The sequence below is a fragment of the Colletotrichum phormii genome (assembly GCF_030913505.1).
Source record: "Colletotrichum phormii strain CBS 102054 chromosome Unknown BDP81scaffold_1, whole genome shotgun sequence".
NCBI lineage: Eukaryota > Fungi > Ascomycota > Sordariomycetes > Glomerellales > Glomerellaceae > Colletotrichum > Colletotrichum phormii.
Window position 1 is genome coordinate 199686 of NW_026851443.1, and position 22782 is coordinate 222467.

At 54.1% G+C, this 22782-nt stretch overlaps 8 protein-coding genes across 8 annotated transcripts; 3 read left to right on the forward strand and 5 right to left on the reverse strand.

The window, feature by feature from the left end:
- Positions 1–4702: 4702 nt before the first annotated feature.
- BDP81DRAFT_388148 (acetyltransferase) lies at positions 4703–6399 on the reverse strand (the record flags this gene model as incomplete). The annotated part of the gene is made up of 3 exons (XM_060587059.1): positions 4703–4749; positions 4800–4943; positions 4998–6399. 3 exons carry the CDS (start codon positions 6397–6399, stop codon positions 4703–4705), a joined length of 1593 nt encoding a protein of 530 aa, XP_060451237.1.
- A 1334-nt stretch (positions 6400–7733) lies between these two features.
- On the reverse strand, positions 7734–8985 carry BDP81DRAFT_412211 (uncharacterized protein). The gene has a single exon (XM_060589195.1). The coding sequence runs from the start codon at positions 8526–8528 to the stop codon at positions 8178–8180; it is 351 nt and encodes a 116-aa protein (XP_060451238.1). The 5' UTR covers positions 8529–8985; the 3' UTR covers positions 7734–8177.
- A 431-nt stretch (positions 8986–9416) lies between these two features.
- BDP81DRAFT_412213 (uncharacterized protein) lies at positions 9417–10161 on the reverse strand (the record flags this gene model as incomplete). The annotated part of the gene is made up of 1 exon (XM_060589196.1): positions 9417–10161. A coding segment is annotated over exon 1 (418 nt), but the record flags the coding sequence as incomplete, so codon positions are not given.
- Positions 10162–10825: 664 nt separating this feature from the next.
- BDP81DRAFT_456312 (Mis6-domain-containing protein) lies at positions 10826–13323 on the forward strand (the record flags this gene model as incomplete). The annotated part of the gene is made up of 8 exons (XM_060593148.1): positions 10826–10907; positions 10969–11344; positions 11396–11467; positions 11523–11646; positions 11694–11870; positions 11930–12193; positions 12239–12356; positions 12407–13323. The coding sequence occupies 8 exons, from the start codon at positions 10826–10828 to the stop codon at positions 13321–13323; spliced, it is 2130 nt and encodes a 709-aa protein (XP_060451240.1).
- Positions 13324–14001: 678 nt separating this feature from the next.
- BDP81DRAFT_401331 (ABC transporter) lies at positions 14002–15228 on the reverse strand (the record flags this gene model as incomplete). Its single annotated transcript, XM_060588802.1, has 1 exon — positions 14002–15228. Exon 1 carries the CDS (start codon positions 14839–14841, stop codon positions 14002–14004), a length of 840 nt encoding a protein of 279 aa, XP_060451241.1. The 5' UTR covers positions 14842–15228.
- Positions 15229–15499: 271 nt separating this feature from the next.
- On the forward strand, positions 15500–17483 carry BDP81DRAFT_362819 (DNA polymerase alpha/epsilon subunit B). The gene is made up of 4 exons (XM_060586454.1): positions 15500–15689; positions 15756–16071; positions 16148–17096; positions 17164–17483. The coding sequence occupies exons 1-4, from the start codon at positions 15646–15648 to the stop codon at positions 17403–17405; spliced, it is 1551 nt and encodes a 516-aa protein (XP_060451242.1). The 5' UTR covers positions 15500–15645; the 3' UTR covers positions 17406–17483.
- A 317-nt stretch (positions 17484–17800) lies between these two features.
- Positions 17801–20725, reverse strand: BDP81DRAFT_401333 (uncharacterized protein; the record flags this gene model as incomplete). Its single annotated transcript, XM_060588803.1, has 2 exons — positions 17801–19513; positions 20714–20725. 2 exons carry the CDS (start codon positions 20723–20725, stop codon positions 17801–17803), a joined length of 1725 nt encoding a protein of 574 aa, XP_060451243.1.
- Positions 20726–21203: 478 nt separating this feature from the next.
- On the forward strand, positions 21204–22732 carry BDP81DRAFT_477123 (pyridoxal-phosphate dependent enzyme; the record flags this gene model as incomplete). The annotated part of the gene is made up of 3 exons (XM_060594806.1): positions 21204–21480; positions 21555–21711; positions 21766–22732. Exons 2-3 carry the CDS (start codon positions 21626–21628, stop codon positions 22730–22732), a joined length of 1053 nt encoding a protein of 350 aa, XP_060451244.1. The 5' UTR covers positions 21204–21480; positions 21555–21625.
- Between the last annotated feature and the right edge of the window lie 50 nt (positions 22733–22782).

The window sequence follows — 22782 nt, forward strand, 5'->3', positions numbered from 1 at the left end:
CATACAACTGGAACGTCGGGCCTTATTCACACGTGTGTTGAGGCTTGTAGTATCACTTGAAAGCAGTCGCAACTGCAGTAGTAGTAGTAGTAGTAGTAGTAGTAGTAGTAGTAGTAGTAGTAGTAGTAGTAGTAGTAGTAGTAGTAGTAGTAGTAGTAGTAGTAGTAGAAGTAGCAGAATCTCGGACGGACCGCAATCAGCATAGTCAAGCCTGCCCGGATCGCTCTTCCTACAAGATTATACCGCCCTAGACTTTGCAAGCACATGGTCAAAGTGTACGAGTAAACGCTCCGTCCTCAAAGAGACATGTCAATCAATCCAGGGGAAATCGGCCAACTCCTTTGACCGGGGGTATGCTAATCAAGCGACAGGGACCGACGACCAAGAGGGGTTGCTATACAGCTTCCCAATCTCAGACCCAGGCTATATCAAAAAAAAGCAATGCCCGCAGGAACCACGAAGGTGTTAATCGTTATAGGATCAACTATACAGACAGCCAAGACGAAAGCCAAGACGAAAGCCAAGAATGCTCACAAACTCCAAAAAACGCCCACAAACTTCAAAGCTAAACGCCACAAAATTCCCACGATCATGTACAAGATACCTCGTAGACTTTCCCTCTTACCCCTCCTTTCAATCCCACGATATCGGGTCCAGGATACAGAGACCACGTTCTAGGCCCGTGGTCCATCCGTGTCCCAAGAAAGTCAAAATTGTATAAATCGACGTTGCGATCCCGCACCCCCCCGCCCCCAACGCCCAGCACCATTTCATCCGTCACGACGCTCATTGGCTCACTAATCCCCCTTCGACCGCTCTAGATTTCTCAATGGTAGGACAAGGTTTCTTCTTTGACAGAGCGGCTTTTTCTACCCCCTTCTCTATGAGATTCTATCCATAGAATCGATAGATAAGAAATGGGTTGTTTTCAAAAGCAAATGCAGCGCACTAGACGCCTTTACTCGCTCCCAGGCTCTGCTCGCCGGATTCAACTCACGATAAAGAACAGTTTCAACGTCCTACCGTTACACCAAGCCGTACTCAACCTATCATGAAGACCTCTTCATTGACAGACACTTCGAGGAATCGAGTTTAATACATTTAAGCATTTTCAGACATGTGGTCGTATACTAGTACATCGCTGTTCTCGGCGGCTGAAGGATACGTAGTGAGCTATGTAGTTTGCGAAACAGAGGATTCTCCGCGGTTTAGTTTTGGAGCTCGTGGAATGAAATTGGCGTGGCATAGCCGTGACTTTGTTGGTCATCAAACATGCGCGCCAGGTTGTTGAAGAACCACGAAGCCAAGGAAAAGAATCTCACGGCTTACATCACTTATAAGAAAGATAACACATCTTGGCGAGTTAGTATACAGGGTTGCAGTTTGATCTTTTGTCCAATCTTCTCCCTTGGCAAGTGAATATCACTCGAACCATTGTGAAGGAGGGGACTCTCTCTCTCTCTCTCTCTCTCTCTCGGCTTTCACATCAGACTTATCAAGTGATGATGGTCTCCTTGCATTCTGACCTCTTGGCCAGTAACCGTCAGTCACACGCTCTGGCTTGTTGGCCAACCTTACTCTCCCGCACTGACTCAGTCGTATCCACGAAGAAAGCACGATGAACCAGAACAGGCAATGCCATATGCACCATAGCCATGGCCGTTGTGTCACATCACCGTCCCCTTTCAGCTCTCAGCATCCTGCAAGGGCTTTTCGGCATCCTCCGATACCATCTTCGGATCCCGACGACGGCGGCGGCGGTGGGGCTCCTTTGTATAGGTAATCCAACCCCACGAGGCGATGGTACAGATCGATCTCATGTCCCAGAAGATAGTGCAACTGTAGACAAGGGCGGTCACACTCGCGTCCCGAAAGGCGGCCGCTTCGAGGATCTAAACATCAAGGGAAACATGTTCTGTCCAGCGCCCGATTACGTCCTGTGACGGTGCGACGCAGTAGCTAGGGACTCCTAATCTCTTGGGAGCCGGAAGTCGGGGGAACACTTGCCAGAAGACAATGAAGGACGGCAGGCAATCCCGATTCTTCTTTGTCTTTGGGATCGGGGGACGGGGGGACGGGCATTTTGGTAGTTTGATAGCGGCACAATGGGGGAGAATAATCTGAGCCCCCCACCCAGTCTTGCCATCGGAGTCTACTTCCGTAAGCCATCTTCATGTGCTGCTGGCTGCCACGGCGCCTCTCGATCGACGGTGTTAAAGGAGCTGTCTACTTTTCCGGATAGTAAAAGAGCTGACAACCTCGTGCCCACTTTGCCGCATCAAGCGCCCGAATCTGTAAAGTCTTGGTCGCACAAGCATATGATCCGAGTGGGTTGCCGACACTTCATGTGGTGTGTTCGTGGCGGTCACTCAAAGGCGGCTGCGGCATTGCCCACCATTTCCCCTCCCATCCCCTCCTTTTCTCACCATAGGTCATCACAGTCTCTCACCCCCTGGCTTTGCGCCCTGCGCGTCAGCTTTTCGTCAGTCGTGCCGGCTGGGATAGGATAGCCTTCTTGGTGCGCCGGCAACCGCGAAGAAGAAAGAAGTCCGTCACACACATAAGCACACTCATACATACACTAATTCGCTTGATAGGGCCGTAGCTAGGTATGCTTCTTGATGATTAAACCGAAAGACGTGCTTGGATCGGCGGTGAGAGTGAGAGTAAAAGGCACACATCGACGCCCGAGGTTTATGGGGCTTTCCCGACCTTGGCTGTGCCGCTTGGGGTCTAGAGGGAATCAAGGGATTCGTCCCCCAAATAACTGGCCTATCTTACGGCCATGTCAGCAAGTGTGTGCCTCTTATGCTACACTGCTCTGAGCCTCCCCGCCAACAAAATCTGGGTTCGTCAGCCGTATGGTTCACGGAGGCGTTCCGGCAGGAGTGGGCCGATTTGCCGCCCCCGTTATGTACGCCTCAGGTCGGTCCATCTTCATATCGGACAATTGGGATGGCGTAAATTGTACGTTGTCTGGCGTTGAAGCTCGTTGAGTTGATACGGATACACATCCTTGTGAAACCATGGTCAGCTCGCTGTGCAAACGGCATGTATTGATTCAACTCTTTTACCATGCCTTGCGCTGGATACTATATCAGGCTGCGCAAAAACTGGTAATGTCTAACTCCTTGCCCGGCAAGTTTAGGCGAGGGGGGGCCATTGCTTAACAAGACAAATTTACTAAGCCATTTCTGGGTGTGATCCAACGTGCATTTCTGACACCAAAAAAGACGGTACCTGTGACCAGGGATCTGGGGAACCAGAGTGGTCGGTTGGTTGCCATATTACTCGAGGGGACTGGTTGGGCCGTGAAACGGAGATAACCCCGCTGACATGACCGGGATACCGGACACTAAAGGAGTTGTCGGTTTGGCTCGGCTGCTCCCGGTCAACAATCCACCGATTTTCTCTTCCCCCTTGGGCCCTTAGTCAAAGGGACTCAAGGGAGCGTGGGGAGTCTTCAGTTTTGTATACCCTAGGGGCCATGCCATGTAATGGAAACCGGAGGGTCTGTGTGTAGGCATATGTCGGACCATTGAGTGACATCCTTTCTTCGTTAGGATGGCTTCGAGCTTGAGAGTCAATTAACTCAAAACGAGATTCCCCGGTATTCGGCCTGCGTGATCGACGATGCCAACACCATAATCCTATGGCGCAGCTTACCGATGGACGTGTCTGGCACGACTGCAAGCGACATGTTACGTGATAATCGGTTGGGCCTCAATGGCCTCTTACTCATTGCGGTTGATGATGTGAAGATCAAAGCTATTCTTCATAAGATGCCCAAACGACGTTTGATCGGCGTCGTTGATATGAGCTCTTATCAGCGTGGTTTGTTCCATGTTCGGAATGCCTTCTGACTATTATGTCTGTGCCTATGTCGACATAGAAATGGCCAAGAGATATTGTTGGGGCTTGGCAGTCCGTCTTCATCGGGGCAGTCGGAGCAGGCCCAAAGAGTGAAGATGAACCAATCAGCTGTTCGACGTGCTTGACCAATCTCACGTGCATTGTGCTCTTGAGCCATAGCAATGCCGTCAAAACTTCATACATATCTAGCCAATGGAGAAGGCCCTTCGAAGCTTGAGAAAGAAGATCGCGCTTCGCGCGTGTCTTTGATCTCAATGTGACGATGAATAAAACGTGGCGAGGGGAAGGTGGGTTTTGGGAGGGTGGTATATGGCTGGCTGGTCTGAGCCAAAAAGAAGCATCTGCATCCCAAGGGATGGGCATGATAGGTGCCACGGGGGCTCATGATGTGCCAGTATCAGCCATGGTCAGCAAGCCAAGAATGGCGATTGGGCGTTTTGCTGACTATCCCAAAGTCATCTCTCTGAAGTCGCATTGAAACAAAGTCACACCGTTGCTGGATTTAGGAATCTTGCTGGCATTAATGTGCAATATCTCGAGCAGCGGTCCTCGATTTCAATACGCGCTGGTGGCTGGTGCCGATTTGACTAGCCGGGCCCTCTTCAATACGAGCCAATACGGGCTGTCAGTGTTTTATCAACTTGGGTTGACATTGGATAGGTTCCATGAGTGAATGTGGAAGAAACGTTTGGTATCCGAGGTCCTCCGGTCGGCTGTACCGCACCACGGAATTCAATGGCTTCTGGACATCGCTTGCAGAACTTATGAAGTGCGAGGTACCGCATCTCGGTACAGTGTTTGCTGGCTCTTGGGAAGTCGAAAACGTATCTTAGACCTTTCGCCAGACGTCCTTATATCGCGCCCATTGTCGAAAACCTATTCGACCAAGTCAGAAGGATATCTTCTCGCTCAATCATCGCACTTACCCAGCGATTGGAAACCGTCATCCGCTCCCTTCATGCCGTCGATGAACAATTGCCGCATGCCCTGCTCGGCCAATAACTTGACACAAGTATCGAGCAACCTGATCATCACAGAGTCCCGGCTATTCACCATTTCGGGATGGTCATCTGAATCGTAGTCAGCGGGGAAAGCCATTAGAGTTCTTCAGCGTGACCACAAACCTATGATGCAAATGCAGGTTACGCCCCCAGCATCCGCGCCAATAGTTCTCACCCACGGCAGGTCGTTGCCGGCTGGACTCCCAGAATTGGGAATGTAGGTCAAAGCAACAGCTACGATAGTATTACCTTCCAGACCGAGGACGATATCCTCGACATGAGGTGTGCCGTCCAGGATGCAGTATTGGTCGTGCCATCCCATATTATCTTTGCGAGCCGCATCCCGACTGACGATGTCTAAAACCTGGTGGTACTCCATCATGTCGCATCGCCTGAAAGTCAGACCAGCTGACGAAAAGCTTTTTGCGGGCATATCTTCAAATCTGAGGAGCCAATCTGAGGCCTCCTGTCCTTGGCCAGGTTGAAACCCATCCATCTTCCACCCTCGGCGTGAAAACCAATCTCTCGAGAAAAACTCAGACGGCACGCCGTAGAAGAGGCGTGGAAAGGCTGATCCTAGCTGCAGCCTGTTGACGCCCCGAGTTCTCTGGAGTTGCTTGAGTGCATAGTTGTGGAGTGTTAATCCGACTCCTCTTCCGCGATATGAGTTCTTGACGATCAATACTGCTAGCGAGCCGAGCAGATTATCCTGTCCCCCATCTGGATATGTGGTAAATGTAGCGCAAAAGCCCACAATCTGCTTGTTTTCTGGTTCGCGTACGACGTAGTGCCTGGAGAAGCCATCTCTCTGCAGGAGCAGGACAAGCAAGTATTGTGGGAGGTGAAATTTGGGTGGGAGGCATTCTGTCCACAACTGATGGATAGGGGTCATATCGATACCGCAGACTTCGACATCCCAAGCTCTCGGGGCGATGATGAGGTTTTGTACGCGAACTGCGCTGATGGTAAGTGGACGAACGTCGTCAAAGATGATGGAAGCAGCGGATTCCAGCTCAGATGGTGAATAGCCTGCGATTTGCACAAGCGTAGCAAAGTGATCGACGTGAAGGTTCTGGGCTTGGAGGTTGCAGCAGGCTACTACAATCTGCGGCCGCTCGTCTGCCATCGTTCGTGCAGCATCTGCCAAGTCGATTTGAGAGACATCATCGTCTATATGGGCTCCAGATATAACGAAGACGATTACTTTCGCCCTTTTGATGAACTCGTAGTGGACGTTGGTGATGCCACCTCTTTTCGTGTATGGAACATGGCGGACCAATGAGTGCCGCGAAGCAATGGCACGGCCCAATGGTTCGAAGGGATCCTTGTCGTTGTCTGCGAATCTGTTGTGAGGAACAACAACTGGCGTGAGCAGAACGATTATGTCGTCTTCCGATAGATTTTCCCCCAAGGGGATACAGTCTTGTCGGTCCCATAGTAACATGGTAGGGTTAGTTTGTGTAGACTTCGGGCTCTTCTTGGACGTGACATGGTGATCGATCTGCATTTCCGGAGAATACCTCATGGCGGAGATAGTCAAGTGCGCTGTCTTCAGCTCATCCCTATCTCAAGTCAGCGCGAGGTTACACAAAGTAGCGCCGTGTAAGGTGATTCAGCGTCAGATAGGAAGCAAAGACTTTTGGACTCACTAGGCCAGTGTAAGAGGAATTCCATACGAACGGCATGAGACGGTTCGCTTGCTGCTCGTTCCGTCACCAGGTCCACTCTGCCACGATGTTGCGAACCAGCGCACGGCGGCTGCGGTTATCGTCGATGAGCCGACCGAGAAGCGCAGTCGTCTGATGTTAAAGCGTCTAGCTGATTGAAGTGACAGTGTTGGCTAGAGAGGACTAGAGTGATGGACCGGATGTAAGACGATAAGCACTAGGTCACGTCAAGGCGAGGAAGACGTAAGTTGCAACGGTTCGGCGTGTTCTCTGCGTTGCTTGAGCAGAAGAAGAAACCAGAATCGATGTCGAAGGCAGGTAAAGTTGAAAAATGTATACTCGATTATTCGATATTGTCGCGAAACTTTGTTTGCTGTTGGCTCTCAACTTTAACAGACTAAGCGTCAATCAACTCGATGGCACCTGGCATCTGAACGAGCAAGTCTTGAGGGAGTAACCAGACTAAATGTTAGAAGACACATATTTCCAAATGTGAGGACTGGTTACACATACCTCGAAGGGCTGGGAGCAGGGCCGAGTCTAAGAGGGCGATAGACTCAACAGAGATCTTTAACTTGATAGGTGTGGGAGGAAGTGCGTGAGGGCAGCAGTAGAGAGAGTGGGGTGTGCAGCAGAGGCGACCGGCCGAGGGCACAACAAGGCCGAACGGACAACACAACACAGCTGGTCAGCCGGATTTTACACAAAGATGGGGACAGATGGGCAACATGGAGGGGGAAATCTTGAAAGAGGATATGCATGGAGGCATCATCAGCGGATGCATAACTTGAATGCTGAGAACAACGGGTATGTGAGAGCAAGGTAGGACAAGAGGTGAGAAGACGCCCAGCGGTTAATGTTGAGGGGCCTCCACGCTTTCTCACCGTGGGTGGTGGGTCTCTGTATTAGCAGGCTACCAAATCAAGGGCTCTGTGGTTTCTGGTCTGGGGGACATTCGTCTGACTGATGCAATAAACGAGTTGGTTGTAGAGGTGTGAGAAACAGAGTGTGTGTGTGTGTGTGTGTGTGTGTGTGTGTGTGTGTGTGTGTGTGTGTGTACCCATGGAATGAGGGAATGGTGGGAGGGAGGGAAGGATGAATGGACGGATGGATCCGATGTAACCGGCGCGGTACGGAGCGGTAATACGTCCGTCACCTTAGCTTACTCTGGATGAAGTTGCTCTTGGATGGAAGGGGGATAACGGAACGTTGACGGACGGATCTTTTACCTCGATGTGCTGACCACCAACCGAGCCTTGCAAATGCTACTTAGCAACATGAGGGTTATTAGAGAAGGTTACACAACGTTGCTGCAGACGAAATTGGCGTCCGGCATGCGGCGTGCGGCGCGCGGCGTATAGTGACCACCTCGAGGTATCCGTAAGGTGAGGTGAGATGGGCACTGCGGTAAGCAGACGCTACTACACATGACGGCCGAAAGGTGACACAGAGCCAAGCCCATGACAGCGATAGATTGGACTTCACAGCACTACGCCGTCACAGAAGGTCGCAAAGCCCCCACGGCAGTGGGAGGAGGTGGTCCAGTCAGCCGAGGAGAGAAGTCAAGATCGAACAATGTTAGCTATCGATGTATGCGGCATGCCTCGATCATTCGTCCGAGCGAAGTCGCCGCTACTTAGTCGAAGCCCGCTTGCGGCTTGCTATCGTCGCCTGCCATCCATAGCCATGGTTTTGGAGCTCCCGACCAACAACTGCCCTGGACAGGCCCGCTGAAAGTAGAAGGTCCAAGGAAATATAGAAGACTGCGTGGTCTGGCAGGGCCGGCTTTGGGGGGAGTTTGTGTGCTTGTCGGGGTGTGAAAAATAGGGTTTACCGGGAGAATCCTACCGACGAAAAGGGACGAGCAAAAGGCGGCACAAACAGGGGCGATGCCCAGGTTCATTCGGTCCTCTCTCGGCTGTGGAGACATCGGGCCGCGACTGATAATGATATGTGAGCAAAAGAGCCAGAAAGCTGAAAGACACATGGCGAACAGAGTCGTCGCTCGGATGATTTGGTCAAACAAGGGAGAGACGTAGGCGAGAACATGGATGGAGTACGACAACTTGGAAGCACTGTGGAAGGCCCGGACATGGCGCCAGTCTGTCTCTGCTGGGCAATCTGTACGCGGTACCCCGTATTGACGCGGACCTGGAACGATGTCAGTGACCGAACCAAAGTGCAGCGAGGAGTCATGAGACCTGAATCGACAGCTCGGTCACCGTGGTCTTGTACAAAACATGCGGTCAGAAGTGGAGGCGAGAATGACCTCGCGCACCATGGTGGAGGTTTGTAAGAAACACTGAAGGATGTGACGGGGCCCGGAGGACAGAAGGATTCTTGCGAGGCATTTGCGTAGCCGGTTTGTGGAACAGCAGGAAAATATGGCACTAGATTATGTTAGGGATGAGGCGCTTCTGACGCCTCGGTCAGCGAGCTTGACCAGATGAGGGCAATGTTGGGTCCAGTAGTATTTGTGCAGGATGCGACTGTTGGAGGTTGCAGGTTGTTTCGAAGCAACCCTGTCATTGAGAGGCAGCTAGTTGTCGAAAGTAAGGTAAGCAGTGTTGGTGTTACGGTGAGAGACGTCGGCGAAAGCAAGGTAAGCAACCAAGGTCGTAGGCGCGAGGTCAGAGGTTACGCAGGAACTTCGCGGGACGGAGCGTCAGGATGGCGGTATACAACGGTGAGTACGGGCGTTTCTGGAACGGGTACGTGGTACGGATACGTACGGTACCTAACGGTCCAGGGTGTTTACCGATTGATACGTTTCTGCGTACCGTATCCGTACCCGTTTCGAATACCTGAGTTATCAAGACTTTTTTACATGTTCATGGCATTCTCCCACTTTCTCTTCAGACTTTTCCTGATGAAAAGAACAGAGTCGTTCGTCTCCATTCCAAAAGACGGAAAGGCAGGTAGAGGTACCCTGTCATACAGGGTCATCATGCACCTTACTGTATAAGCAAGTCCACTTTGATACCTTCCTACCTCACCTTACTAGGGGCAGTGCCTCTCTCCTCTCTCCTCACTCCCAGTAACCAGTTGCAGACCGCAGTTGCAGCAGATGATGCTTTCAAGTTGCCTTGTGTAACCCCAAATAAGACGATGAATATCCCTCTTCCTTCCCTTTTGTCATTGCCGTGCATGTGTACCTGCCTCTTTCCCACAGTTCCTACCCGAACCCCGTAGTTACGACGTAAAAGTTGGGTAGGAGCAGGCCGGGTAGAGACGAGATCATTCGCAACCCGAGCCGAATCGTCCTCGTCATCTTTTTTCCATGACCTGCTGCAAGCCTGCAACTCTCGATTCTTGGATGACTGCACCTCATATCTCACATCAGTCGGAAGTTCCCCCGCTATGGATCCCAGAGACCAAATGAGCGGCAGCCATGGCAGCCAAGACGACATGTGCGCCGCTTACGGTCCGGAAGGTTTGCCACTACGTCAATGGCCAGCAATTGGATACTCCCAGACCGGTGAGCATCTTTTGCAACTGCTGAGGCTTGTCCGTTTGCTGTTCCCCGCCCACAACGACGAGACCGCTCGAGACAAACCTTTGGGGTCCAAATCGCCAAAGGAACCCCGTACCGGAGCAGATATCCATCGATCAACCCGAGGCAAATTCAACCGTGGTCAGATTCTCAGGTCATAGCATGCCTTCTCTGCAGGCTCGTCATTTACCCGCAGGACCTACAGCGGTGCAATGACACAGGGGCTCGCCTGGCCTCGCCCGGCCTCGCCCAACCCTTCACCGAGGCTTGCTGATGCTGATGCCTCCCTGTCTCGCGCGCATTCGCCCTCATTACGGACACTGCTGACCGAAAGCCCCCCCACATCGAATCCAACACATTGTCCTGTCGTACAGACTTTAGAGTAGGAGCAGCCGTATGCTGCTGCTCCTCCGGCTCTGGGCCTGCATCTGTTTTAGCGAATTGCTGAGGAAGGAGCTTGCTCCGGCCAGTGACCCCGGACGCTGGGCGCCGAAGAATGGACCCACACCGGCCATATGTAACCAATGGGAAGAAAGACCCCATAAAAGTGACAAGGTCCGTGTGCACGGTGCCATTTTCCCGGTCTGGACGCGCTCACCTTGATACTGACCCCCCGCGACGCGTCTGTCACTTACTTACCGTTCATGACAGCTCGGGCCTGTCACCCATGCTGACCCTTGACGACGCTGGACTCCGCCTGCCTCATCTAATGTCGCTACATTGTGTCCATCCATTGGAAATTCGGCACTCTTTTCGTGCCGCCATTTCAAGAAACAGAACTACCAGGTAGAATGGCTTCGACCACCAACGATACGTCTATGAATATCGACGTGGACCTTGACGTTGACCTCCTGATTGGCGATGTTGTTGAGGGTGAGTTGAACCCCTCGCAACACATGCAGTTCGTGAATTGACCCGAACGTTCTCCATATAGCTTCCAAACTGCCTGCGAAAAGGCGCGCCACCAATATCAAGCCTACCGTTGAGAAGGTCGCGTCATACGCCTTTGAAAATGGCCTTCTTCCCGGGCCCTTGAGCGAACTCATCGATCTGCTCACGAGGCCAAACTTGTTGGATCAGGCGAGCTTGAACGCGATACTGAAGAACCTCTACCCTGCTACTCGGCTATCCAGTGATGTCGTCCTGAGGGTTGTGGGATGCCTGGGCCACGGGGAACTGAAGCCTTCCCTGGTCCTGCAGTCGAATATTCTGAAATGGCTAATCATGGCGTACCATGTCATTGAGAAACCTGCCATTTTGTCGCAAGCATACGCCGTTCTGTTCAACTTGCTCGACACGGCAGCCATTCGGTAGGGACTCTTCCTCTGATGCGTACGGAAAAGGGGCTAATACGACCCCAGACCGCAACTTTGCCATCTGCTCGCCTTGATCACACGCAGAAAACACGTTCGGCCCTTTAGGATTCAAGCTGTGTGAGTTGTCCCTCTGTACTCGCAGATACTTCTCGGCGCTAATTATACATCTCAGCCTCAACCTTTCCAGGCAGACAGGAAATGATCCAGCATTGACAGGGCTCCTCCGCGTTTTCAAAGACTACTATCCTGAAATCATTGTAAGCGATGCGCTGAGGGGTAGAGCGTCAGCCTTTAAGGTGAGAAGTGCTCCGACATTCGGAAGTTACTCGTACTGATTTGATAGCACCCCGACGTGGAATGGCGCGAAAGGCTGAATCAGATCCAACGAGACCATTCTCAACGGACTGCCGAAGCAGCCGGTCAACCCCAGAACGGCTTCAGCGTCAACCATCAGGCTCTGCGGGCCCGCGGCAACAAGTCGTCAAATCTCCCTCCTGTCTATACTTCGGAAGCCACAGAGGTAGGTGTTTCGCGAAGAGCCAGCCAGACAACGATGTGCGTGGCTGACAAGTACGAAAGACTTCCGTCACTCTGGAAGAGATTGACAGCGCCGATCGTCTTGCCCAGACAGTCGAGAAGATTGAGCTGCCTAATCAGCTCGCGGCTGTGTTAGCGGACCCTCTTCTGCAGAAATTCGTCGCCCTGAAAAAGGATGACGCTGCGTCAAAGCGTGTGGTCCATTGGATTGATGCCGTGCTTGAAGACGTGCTTAACGGTAATGTCGATGACAAGTCGTTTGCGGAAACGATGGAATTGCTGGAGGAGTACGTGGCTCGCGTCAAAGTAAGTGTGATAAACCACCCGAGTGGAGCCTCGCTGACAATACAGGAAACTCCGCCGGTCGTCTTGCAGTTCTTGACGAAATTATTCACAACATGGAACGGCGTTGATGCTCAGGATTCCATCCTCGGCATTCTCCAGTACGCGCCTCTCGTGGCGTTTGATGGCAAGCGGCCCCATCTCGTTTGTCTCGTCCATTTGCTGACTATGTAGCAGAGCTGTACAATGTGATTCTGAAGCCGCTGGAGAAGTGTCTTCCTCCAACGGCCGAGTCGCAGCTAGCGCTACTTAAACTCTACCAAAACCTCCTTCGCCGCTGGACCTTTGTTCTCAACTCACTCGACCAAATACCCAAGGATGCCTCTGTCAGTGCCTTTTTCGCAGTCATGGAGCACGCAAGCATCATCGCTCTCAACGTCGTCCAAGCCTCACCCAGCGCCGCTGTCCACGGCGGCGTCCTCGACCTCTATGAGCAGGCTGCCGCCAGTATCTCTGACGCTACCCTTCAACCTCTCCTTCGCATCGCCAATCCGCCGGCCCAGCTCATCTACCTTCTCTTCTTCAGCCACTCCCTAGCAAACGTATCGCGTCTGTGCACCGTCCTCGCCATATACAAGAAGGGCTTCGAGATGGCCATGTCCAGGCGGCAGCCGACGACGTATGCCCCGAGCTACGTGAACCATTTCAACGGGTACCTTATGGACATTTGCAATTGCCTCTGGCGCGGCAAGGCTTTCAACGATGGCGATAAGAACGCTCTCGGTTGCCTCAGCGCGCCCCCCGTCACACAGCGGCTGCGCAGATATGTCGAAGACCTGGGCATGGACCTCACCCTTCCGACGCTGTTTGGGTTCTCCTATTCGTCATTGTTGAGTTTGCAGGCCATTGAATGTATCCGCGAGCTGGAGGACCGTGAGCTAGCTGCGAATGAGGATGCCATCTCTACACGACACGCGGGGCCGGTGACGTCAAACAGTCTGGCGAGGTTGGCAGATGCCAGGGGCTTGCGCATCACTTGGTCCGAGTATAGGATCATTGTGCTGCGAGCATTGGAGGGCAAGGGATTGGGCGGTATACCATCGCTGATGAAGAACACGATGAAGGTCCTCATGAGCTCTAAGAGCGCTACGTAGAGACATCATGTTTTTCATAGCACGACTCGGCTCATGCCTGGCAGATATTGCGCCAGGAACAGGCTCAGGACGCATGCATTTATGATACCCCCTATTCGGAGATGAGTAGCGCTACCTCAAAGTAGATGTCTTTCTGACATTCTATTGCATGACTTTCTCATATCTGTCTAGTTGAGTCAACAGCTGATCCTCCTCCCAAACGTCACGCCCCCCTTTTTGGTTGAAGACATAGGGTATCTCTAAAGCCGTGGAAATCCTAAAAGAAAACAAGCCCATCAGGGTTGTGCCCTCCCCTCCTCTTGTTGAAGAGGTCTGCTACATGACCAAACGCCGCCGTCGAGCAAGGCTGGTTGAGAGTGCCTCCTCTTGGCCCCCCACCCCTCGTCTCGTTTTTACCGTATGCTCTGGTCCTTCCCGTTCTCTGTATGCCGTGGTCTAAGTTGAAAGACACACCGATGCGGAAAACGACCCCCTGGTCGCTGCATCACAATGTTGAAACCCCAAAAACGCACAAACGCCGTCCCTAATGCAGTTGAGTGCCGTAGACGCCGTTCTCTCTAGCAAAAATGCAGACAGAAAATATCCAAAACAAAAGACAGTTGTTGAATCACTCCCCATCACCAACCAACACCCGCTCCTCCAAAACTTCGTCAAACCGTCATCAACAAAGACAAAGCTTTATTTCAGCTTATCAGACTCATCGCCGTAGCCTCCGACACCGCCAGTCGCATACGTCTTACCCTCAGGCGCGACCCTCGCCTGCGATCTCGGGCCGCGGTCCTTGAGATCCTTGCGCAGCCAGCCGAGGACCAGCTCGCCGAGGGTGCTGTTGCCCGTGGAGCCGTCGAGGCCCTCGATGAACTTGTCGGCCGTGTCCCACTCGCGGACGGTGCCGAGGTGCATGTGGACCAGGTGGGTGGGCCAGCCGGCGAGGTTGTCGAGGATGTGCGTCGCATAGACAATGGTGCAGTCGCGAATGTCCGTCTCGCGGCGCAGCCAAGCCAGGAACTCTGCGCGGCTGAGGACGTCGAGGTCGACGGTGATCTCGTCGAGCAGAAGAATGGTCCAGGGCCGGATGAGGCCCATGGCGAGCTGGACCCTGCGGCGCTCGCCGTCCGAGACGGCGTGCATGCGCCAGGCGGTGTCGATGTCGAGGACGCTGACGAGCTCGTCGCGGCGGTCCGGGTAGGCGTCGCCGCCGACGGACCTCAGGAGCTCGAGGACGCCAATGTCGGTGCGGACGATGGGGTTGAGGACCCATTCGAGGCCGAGGTAGGTGACGCCCTCGAGGCCGTCTTTGAAAGGGTCGATGCCGGCGATGGAGATGCCGCCTTGCGGGGCGAGGCGCTTGCCGGCGAGGAGGCGGAGGAGGGTGGTTTTGCCTGCGCCGTTGGCGCCGATGAGGAGGGTGCGGGAGCGGGAGGGGACGGAGAGGGAGATGTTTTTGAGGCCGGAGCTCGAGTCTTGGAAGTTGTAGCTGAGGTTTGTCACCTCGATTGTGGGCGATTTTTGAGCCATTGTGAGGGTTTTGTGTTGGTGAGGGTGAGAGCCTAGGCAGGAAGGGTGAAAGAAAGCAACGAAACTGGAGAAGAAGGAAAAGTGTATGAGTTTGGTCGTGAAGAGGCGTAAGATATTCGGGGAGGAAGAGAGGGAGGTTGAGCGCAAGGGCAAAAAAGTAGGCGATTCATCATTCTCACCGCCCACAAACTGGAGGCGTCATGACCTGACCCCCCGGCGATACTACGGGAAGACGGAGACCGAGGGACTGTGCCAAGGCCAGAACCGCCTGGGCGCTGCCAAACCCGCGTGTCTTAACACTTTACCGCGCATTAGATTAGCAACCAAGTTAACTACAGCCCGGCGGGATGGCGGGGGAGGGAGAGAGAAAAAAAAAAAGTGCCCCTCATTCTCATTCCAGAGGGCGTCGATGACACACACACATGGAGCAGAGAGCAAGGGAACCCCGCCATCCAATTGACTTTCAGGTATCCGCAGGTTGACTGGACGGAGGGCACAGTCCCCTGAACCGACTCTCCGGGCCGCTCCAAGCACCGGGGCGGGGCTGCTCCCCGGGGGAGCAAGCCACAGGGAGCTTGCAAGCACGGAGCCCCTCCCAACCCAACCACAATTAACGCCAAAATTCGCGACTTTCACCACCCCCAAAGTCCTCCGACGCGTCACACGTGCGCATCCAATTCACATCCCAGCTCCAGACAACCACCACGTCAATTGACACCGCGCAAAAGCCTCATTCAGCTCAGTAACACCAAATCAACCCTCATACAACTAACTGTACCAAGAAAAGTAGAAACCATTTCTGCAATGGTGACCCTCGAAGAAGCCACCGGACTTCTCCAAAAGCCAGCGTACGTTCAACCCGCCCCTCCCCCTCCGTATAGAAGTTAGCTGACCAGCTTCTTTCACAACCACAGCGACGCTACCGCATCCTCGTCGAATCTCGTCCGCGCCCCGTCGACCTACAAACCCCTTCACACCTTTGACCTCCCCAAGGACCGCTCGTACCAGCAGCAGTATGCCGATGTCTACTTCCTGCGCCTCACCTCCATCCGGCCCGCCGTCGACGCAGTCGCAGCCGAGGCATGGGATGGCACCGTCATAGGCGGCGAGGAGGCCCGTCATGTGAACCGTGTTCTCGACGTCCGTCAGGGCGAGCTGTGCTGGGTGACGGGGACGGTCTATATGGACATGGCGTTGAAGCCCAATATCTTGGAGGACGTTTCCAAGGATGTACGTCCCCTGACCTCTTTCCTCTCCCCTTTTCAAGCTACACCCCATGATGTGGAGGATTAACAAAGAATCACAGCGTTGGATCTCTGCTCCCATCTCCACGGACCGCTACTTCTCGGACGAAGACGAGGACACAATCATGCTCGAAGACGACTCGGGTCGCATCCGCCTCGTCGGCGACATCCTCAAGTCCATCCACCTCGTCACGGGCACAATCATCGGCGTAATGGGCTCCGAAAACGCAAACGGCGAGCTCGAAGTCTTCGACGTAAAGTTCCCAGACATTGCGCCCCAACCAACCCGCTGGACCCTCGCAGACAACCCCTCCGAAGATCACGACATGTCCGGCACCACCACCTCTACACCATCCCAACAACGCCCCTCCTCCAAGATCGCCATCGTCTCGGGCCTCTCCTTCTCAGGCACAGGCGCCTCCTACGCCCTCGAACTCTCCCTCCTCCAAGAATACCTCCTCGGCGAGGCCCTCTCCCCAGCGACCCAATCCGAACTCACCACCATTTCCCGCCTCATCATCGCAGGAAACTCAATCGACACCACCGCCGCCGCAACCGAAACCACAAACAACAACACCACCAGCACAACCAACGGCAGCAGCAAAGCCTCAACTACCAACAAAAAATACGGCTACGATGCGAGCGCGTACAACCCGCTCCCAAGCCAACTCTTCGACGACTTCCTCGCCGACCTCCTCCCCTCCCTCCCCGTCACCCTCATGCCAGGCACCCAGGACCCAGCCAACGCAAGCTACCCGCAGCAACCGATCCATGCGGCAATGTTCCCGCGCTCGCGGCCCTACTGCGCCGCGCCGGACGCCAAAGAAGCGGGCTGGCTCGATACCACGACGAACCCCTGGGAAGGCGAGGTCGACGGCTGGAGGGTCCTCGGCACGGGCGGCCAAAACATCGACGACGTCTTCAAGTACGTCGACAGCGACGACCGGCTCGGTATGATGGAGGCCATGTGTAGGTGGCGGTGCAGTGCGCCGACGGCGCCGGATACACTTTGTGAGTTTTTACAAACCCCTTTTCACTGCCTTGTGGATAATCAGACAACTGACTGCTCTCATTCTAGGGGCCTATCCCTTTCAAGACGACGACCCGTTCGTCATGAAGAATGCGCCGCATCTCTTCTTCGTCGGCTGCCAGCCCGAGTTCTCTACCAAGGTTATTGAGGGCGGCGACGGGCAGCAGGTCCGGCTCATCACTGTGCCGTCCTTTGCGGAGACCAAGGAGCTGGTGTTGGTGGACACGGAGACGTTGGAGGTTTCAAAGGTCAAGATCACGGCGGCGTCAGCTTCAGCAGCGGCATCATGACGGACAGTGAGAGAGAGAGTGCTAGGAATGGCTGTGGAGGAGAGCATACAAAAAGGTTTATGATTTGATATACCCCCCCCCCCCCCTGAGCTATGAAGAAAAATGAAAAAAGTATCTCTGTGATGGAGCGGAGATTCTGAATTAATGCTTCCAATGTTCCAAGGTCTAAAGAAGAAGAAATCAAACGCTGTAGAGGCTCTATGAGCCAATCGCCTGCTCAAAGGGGCTGCAGGAGTATTCTCCCTATGCATCTGCGAATCCGAAGAAGACCAAATGCCACCGCCGTCTCCTGTCCCAGCATCAAAGTTCTCACGCAACTCCCTGCAAAAACGCACCGCAAACCAAAATCAAGAACCCAAAGCAAGCCCATGCCTAGACGCAGCAAAACCACGCCATCAAAAGTCATCATCCTGAAAAAGAAAAAACTCCCCATAGTCATCACAATCATCATCGTCATCAAAGTCCACCCGCCGGCGCTTGAACCGCCCATTCGAGCCCTCCCAAATCTTGCGAATCGCAGCCGGCAACGACTCGAGCTTCCTCTGCGCCTCGCCCGCCTTGGCGCTGCGGTACGACTGCATGACCCGGTCGTCCCGCCACAGGTCCTTCTCGCCGCGCTTGGCGCGCCGGATGTTGGCCGCGTACTTCATGTTGAGGCGGATCTTCTCTTGGCCTCGCTTTTCTTGGTTACCTTCGCCATCGCCGCCGACACCGCTGCTGCTAACGCCCGTGTTGACGAGAATCTCGATGAACTGGCATGGCAGGCCGCGGAGCGTGCGCACGACCTCGGAGGACCGCTCGAAGAAGTCGAGAAAGGAGAGGTCACCCGTGCCCGGGTCGCGCTGGGGCGTGATGTCGATGGTGAGGGTGTGGATGCGCGGGCGGATGGGCCGCAGGAGACGGAAGACGTCGATGGCGTTGGCCATGCTGAGGCGGTACGACGCCTCGGCGCGGTTGGGCTCGGCGACGATCATGAGCTTGCGGAACTTGTGACCGAAGCGGCGGACATCGATCTCGGTTCCCGTGTAGTTGTTGTCCAGGGAAGAAGACGATGCGGGGAGGCGGTCGTCGTCATCGGAGTACTCGTCTGCGCTGTCTGCCTCGTAGTCGGAGAGGGCGTCGTTGGCGAGCGGGTGCTGGACCACGATTTCGTTCTCGCCCTGCGCGTTCAGCGCAGGGGGTTCTGCGGCGTCGCGGAGGAGGTAGAGGAATGTGTTCTCGCCGTAGAGGGTGTTGAGCGCCTCCCTTCTGACCTGCCGGCAGGTTAGGAGGAGGTCGGTGCGGATGCCTGGTCTGTTCCGGGGGTAGACTGCAGACCAACCCTGCCGGACTCGAATGGGCTCGTCGGCGACCAAGATGTACTTGTAGATATCCTCCCTGATCTCAAGGGGGATTCGAAGAAAGGGGCAAGTGCGGCTCTCGGGCTCCGGCTCCGGCTCTGACTCCGGGGTAGCTGTTCTTGATAAGATGCCGCTGTAGCGGCTGGACTTTGCTCTCGCCTGCCAGCTTCCGGGGCGAACTACCTCTTTGTCCTTGTTGCGAGCAAGTTGAGACTGGGGGGGAGGAGGAGGGAAGTCAGGAGCGCCCCAAGTGAAACGGGCCGTCGACTTCCTCGCAAAGGTTGCTCCGTAATCACGCGGCGGAGGCTTCTCGCGAACAGCGTGGTAATCGTAAGCGTTGGTGTTACCGCCCGCTCTGCGTCGTTTGATGGGTTGAATTGTGTCATCATCATTGCTGTCTTCTTCGACAACGGCAATGGTTCTCTTATGGCCTGCGATGACGACTGTAGCCTCAGCCGGCTTGAGAGTCTCTTTCTTTTTAGCCGAGGCGCGTCCCTGTTTCTTTTTAAAAGATGCGGCCCCGGCTGACTTGCTTCGAGGTACACCAGTGGTGGCCGCCTTCTTGCCCACACGGGAACTCTTGGCCACGCTGGAGATCTTGGACGGAGGCATGTTGCAACTGATATGAGGCCCCAGACTGGTTGTTTCTGAAGTTGAATTTGGTACCCCAGAAATCGGCAAGAGGACTTGTGCTTGAGGTCGTTGGGCGTATGTCTCTATAAGTTTCTGTGCCAAATGGCTTGAAGCTGGAAAAGCCCTCAGTAGAAGCTATTGTAGTCAGTAAGGGGAAGAGCTCACAACCCTCAAGCTCAAATGGCAAAGCTTGCTTACCTTCTTAGATGGTGCTTTGGTGAGATCTTCAGATCGGTGTAGATGAAATGCCCGAGAGGCAAGCCTCGTTTGTCTTCAAAGTATAAAGAGCAAGAAGAAGTCAGCTGATCAACTTGAATGAGAAGCAGCAATCATAAGGCCTCTTGCTGCCTTTGAGAGAATGGCTACCTTTGAAGTGGTGATGGATGAGGGAAAGGAGATTTAAGTTTGGAGTTGTGTTTTCGTGAAGAACAAAGCCACTCAAAGTAGCAACGTAAAGGAAAGTTGTTGGGAGCGAAACCGTCTTGAGAAGTACGCGCTGTCTTCTGCTCTGATCCTTGGCAGCGGTGATAGTGACGATCTGCTTACCACCTACCTCGGCTGAATTAGCTGCCTGGGGATGAAGTCAGTGATGAGTAAAGCGAAACTGGCTGGGTGGATTTATATTTTGGTGAAATAAGTGGGATTCCAGTAAGGTGCTGGTGGTGAAATGGAGCTGGAAGACAGTCTCGTGAAATAAGCACTTGACGTCTCTTATACGGCACAGGGAGGAAGGAAAGAGGGATCATCGAATTCAGAGGGAAGGCATACCTTTTAGAATGCCCGGAAAGAGCTCTGCCTGTGTCATGGGTACTTTTCTAGGGTGCAATGAAATCAATGCGAATAATTTTGGCAAAAGTGGTTTCCGAGGCAGTCTTAGACTGGCAAACTATCGCCAGCCGAGGAAGTTTGAATTTACGAGATGGGTTCTTGCCAAAGAATGAAGAGGGGACGGTGCTTTAAAGCCTAGTAGCCAAGTTTTATAAGAGTAGATATTCTGGAAAGGGACAAAAAAGAGTTCACCCCCCCGGTGGCGATTAGGGGCTACATCTCTTGGTGCTCATGCTAGGATTCGAACTCGGAGCCTATCGTCGAGTAGGCTGTGGGCATAATTGTTGAATATTGACCTTTAACTACTCCCCTACCTATCCTAGTTTGACCTGACCCGTCGGCCTAGACGGGCGCCTGCTGTTTGTGGTGACGGGAATGGGCTTGAGGGGGTATATGAAGGCATGTTCCTGTGTAAGGTATTCATTCATGCAGGTGGGATGGAGTTCGGGCAGGTGCGAGGCCGGACAAAAACGAATAATCATTCCCGTCAGATGTACACCCTCTCACACTAGTAGTCATATTGACAAGGAACCCAGCTTGAATTGTGACAATGATGAGAGGGTCTAAGTCTGTTTCTCTGGCTATAGACCGATATTCAATCTGCATCAGATTCACGTTGGGGAGTTTCAACGCCTCCAACAGTCCCCTCCATGCTCCCATCTCTTCCAAACGCATCTCCTCACGTACAGCTAACACTACTTCACGACGGCTGTAAAATACTATTCCCTAGAACACACTTTGCGACTAGGTCTCTTCTACTTGTAGACCAACGATTAAGTAGTACACAAGATGACGGCCGGACGTCAGCTCTGTTGTTGTCGACATGTCCGGAGGTCGGGCATGCTGAAGTGCCCCGGCTCGGCTTCCCGGTACCGGTCGCCGTCGGACCCCTGTTCCGGCCCCGTGCACCCGCATCCGCAGGTGCGCCCTTTACTTGACTCAATGCAGTAACTTGACAATTGTAGTTGCACTCAGCGCGCCCTGGCAAAGGTATCGAGAAGCTTCTTCAGGGAAATCGTCGGCTTATAACAGAGAAGTCAATACATGATTGATGCCAGTCTGAGCATTATCAACGTTTTGCGAACGTGACTTTTTACGAATATAACGCCGGTTTACTCCGTAGAGAACACTCTATTAGCGCTTCGTCTCCGAAAAACGAGTCTCTTGGACCATTCACCCTTGACATTCATCCTTCACATTCCATTCTCACCAACATCATCAGATCTGAACCTCAAATTCTCAGAGCAAAAGGGCCCATCAACAAGGGGACTTATGTATGTACCCACTTACTACTCCGACCTCGCCAACCTGTTCTTATAATAAATCCCACCGGCTAACTCTAATTCAGTTCGTAAAGGCAGACCACAGAAGAAGCCTCCATCACCAAGCCTTCCTTCCACCACTGCCAAATCCGCCACAATGGGTTCCCTCAGCCCAGACACCAAGAAGCCATGGATCCAAACACCATGCATCGCATCAGCGAGCCTGTCCCGCGCAGCAGGATGGTAAGTCGCCCCATGAGCCTGCTTGATTACCGTCCTGTAACTGACACCACCCAGCAACATCTACCTCAAACTTGAAAACCTCCAACCCTCAGGCTCCTTCAAGTCCCGCGGCGTAGGCAACCTCATGGTCCGCGCCGCCGCCTCCGCACCCTCCTCGCAAGAATCCCACTTCTACTGCTCCTCAGGCGGCAACGCCGGCCTCGCCTGCGCGACCTCGGCCATCGCCCTGAACCGCAAGGCCACCATCGTCGTGCCCATGACCACCTCCCCGCTCATGATCTCCAAGCTGCGCCTCCTCGGCGCCGACGTCCGCCAGATCGGCGCCAACTGGGCCGAGGCAGACGCCCACCTCCGCGAGGTGATGCTCGGCAACGACCCCGCGGGCGTGTACGTCCCGCCGTTTGATCACCCGCACGTCTGGGACGGCGCGGCGACCATCGCCGACGAGCTCGTCTCGCAGTTGGCGGCGGAATCGTCGTCGCCGGGGAACGAGGTCGAGGTCAACGGGATCGTGTGTTCCGTCGGCGGCGGCGGGTTGCTAGCTGGTCTCGCGCAGGGCGTCTCGCAGAACCAGTGGCCAGGCGGTAGCGGTAAAGAGCCGCGGCTGATGGCCGTGGAGACCGTCGGCGCGGACAGCCTCAACGCCAGCGTGCTCGCCGGCGAGCACGTCACGCTGCCGGGGATCAAGTCCATTGCGGGGTCCCTGGGTGCGGTGCGCGTTGCGGCGAGGGCGTGGGAGGTGGCGAGGGACACGCCCGGGTTCCGGAGCGTGACGGTCACTGATGCGGAGGCGGCGCTGGCGTGTGTGCGCTTTGTTGATGATGCGCAGCTGGTGGTTGAGGTTGCTTGTGGTGCGACGATTGCGACGGCTTACAACGGCGCGCTCAGGAAGCATTTCGATGCGGGCATGTCGGATGAGGAGTGGGCGAGGCAGAACATTGTGCTTATTGTGTGCGGCGGCTCGAACGTCACTATGGAGATGTTGAACGGATACCGTTCAAAATACGGCGATGCTTCATGAAATCGTCCTTCAGGAGGGGGAGGAAACCTGAACTAAATAAAAGGAGGGAC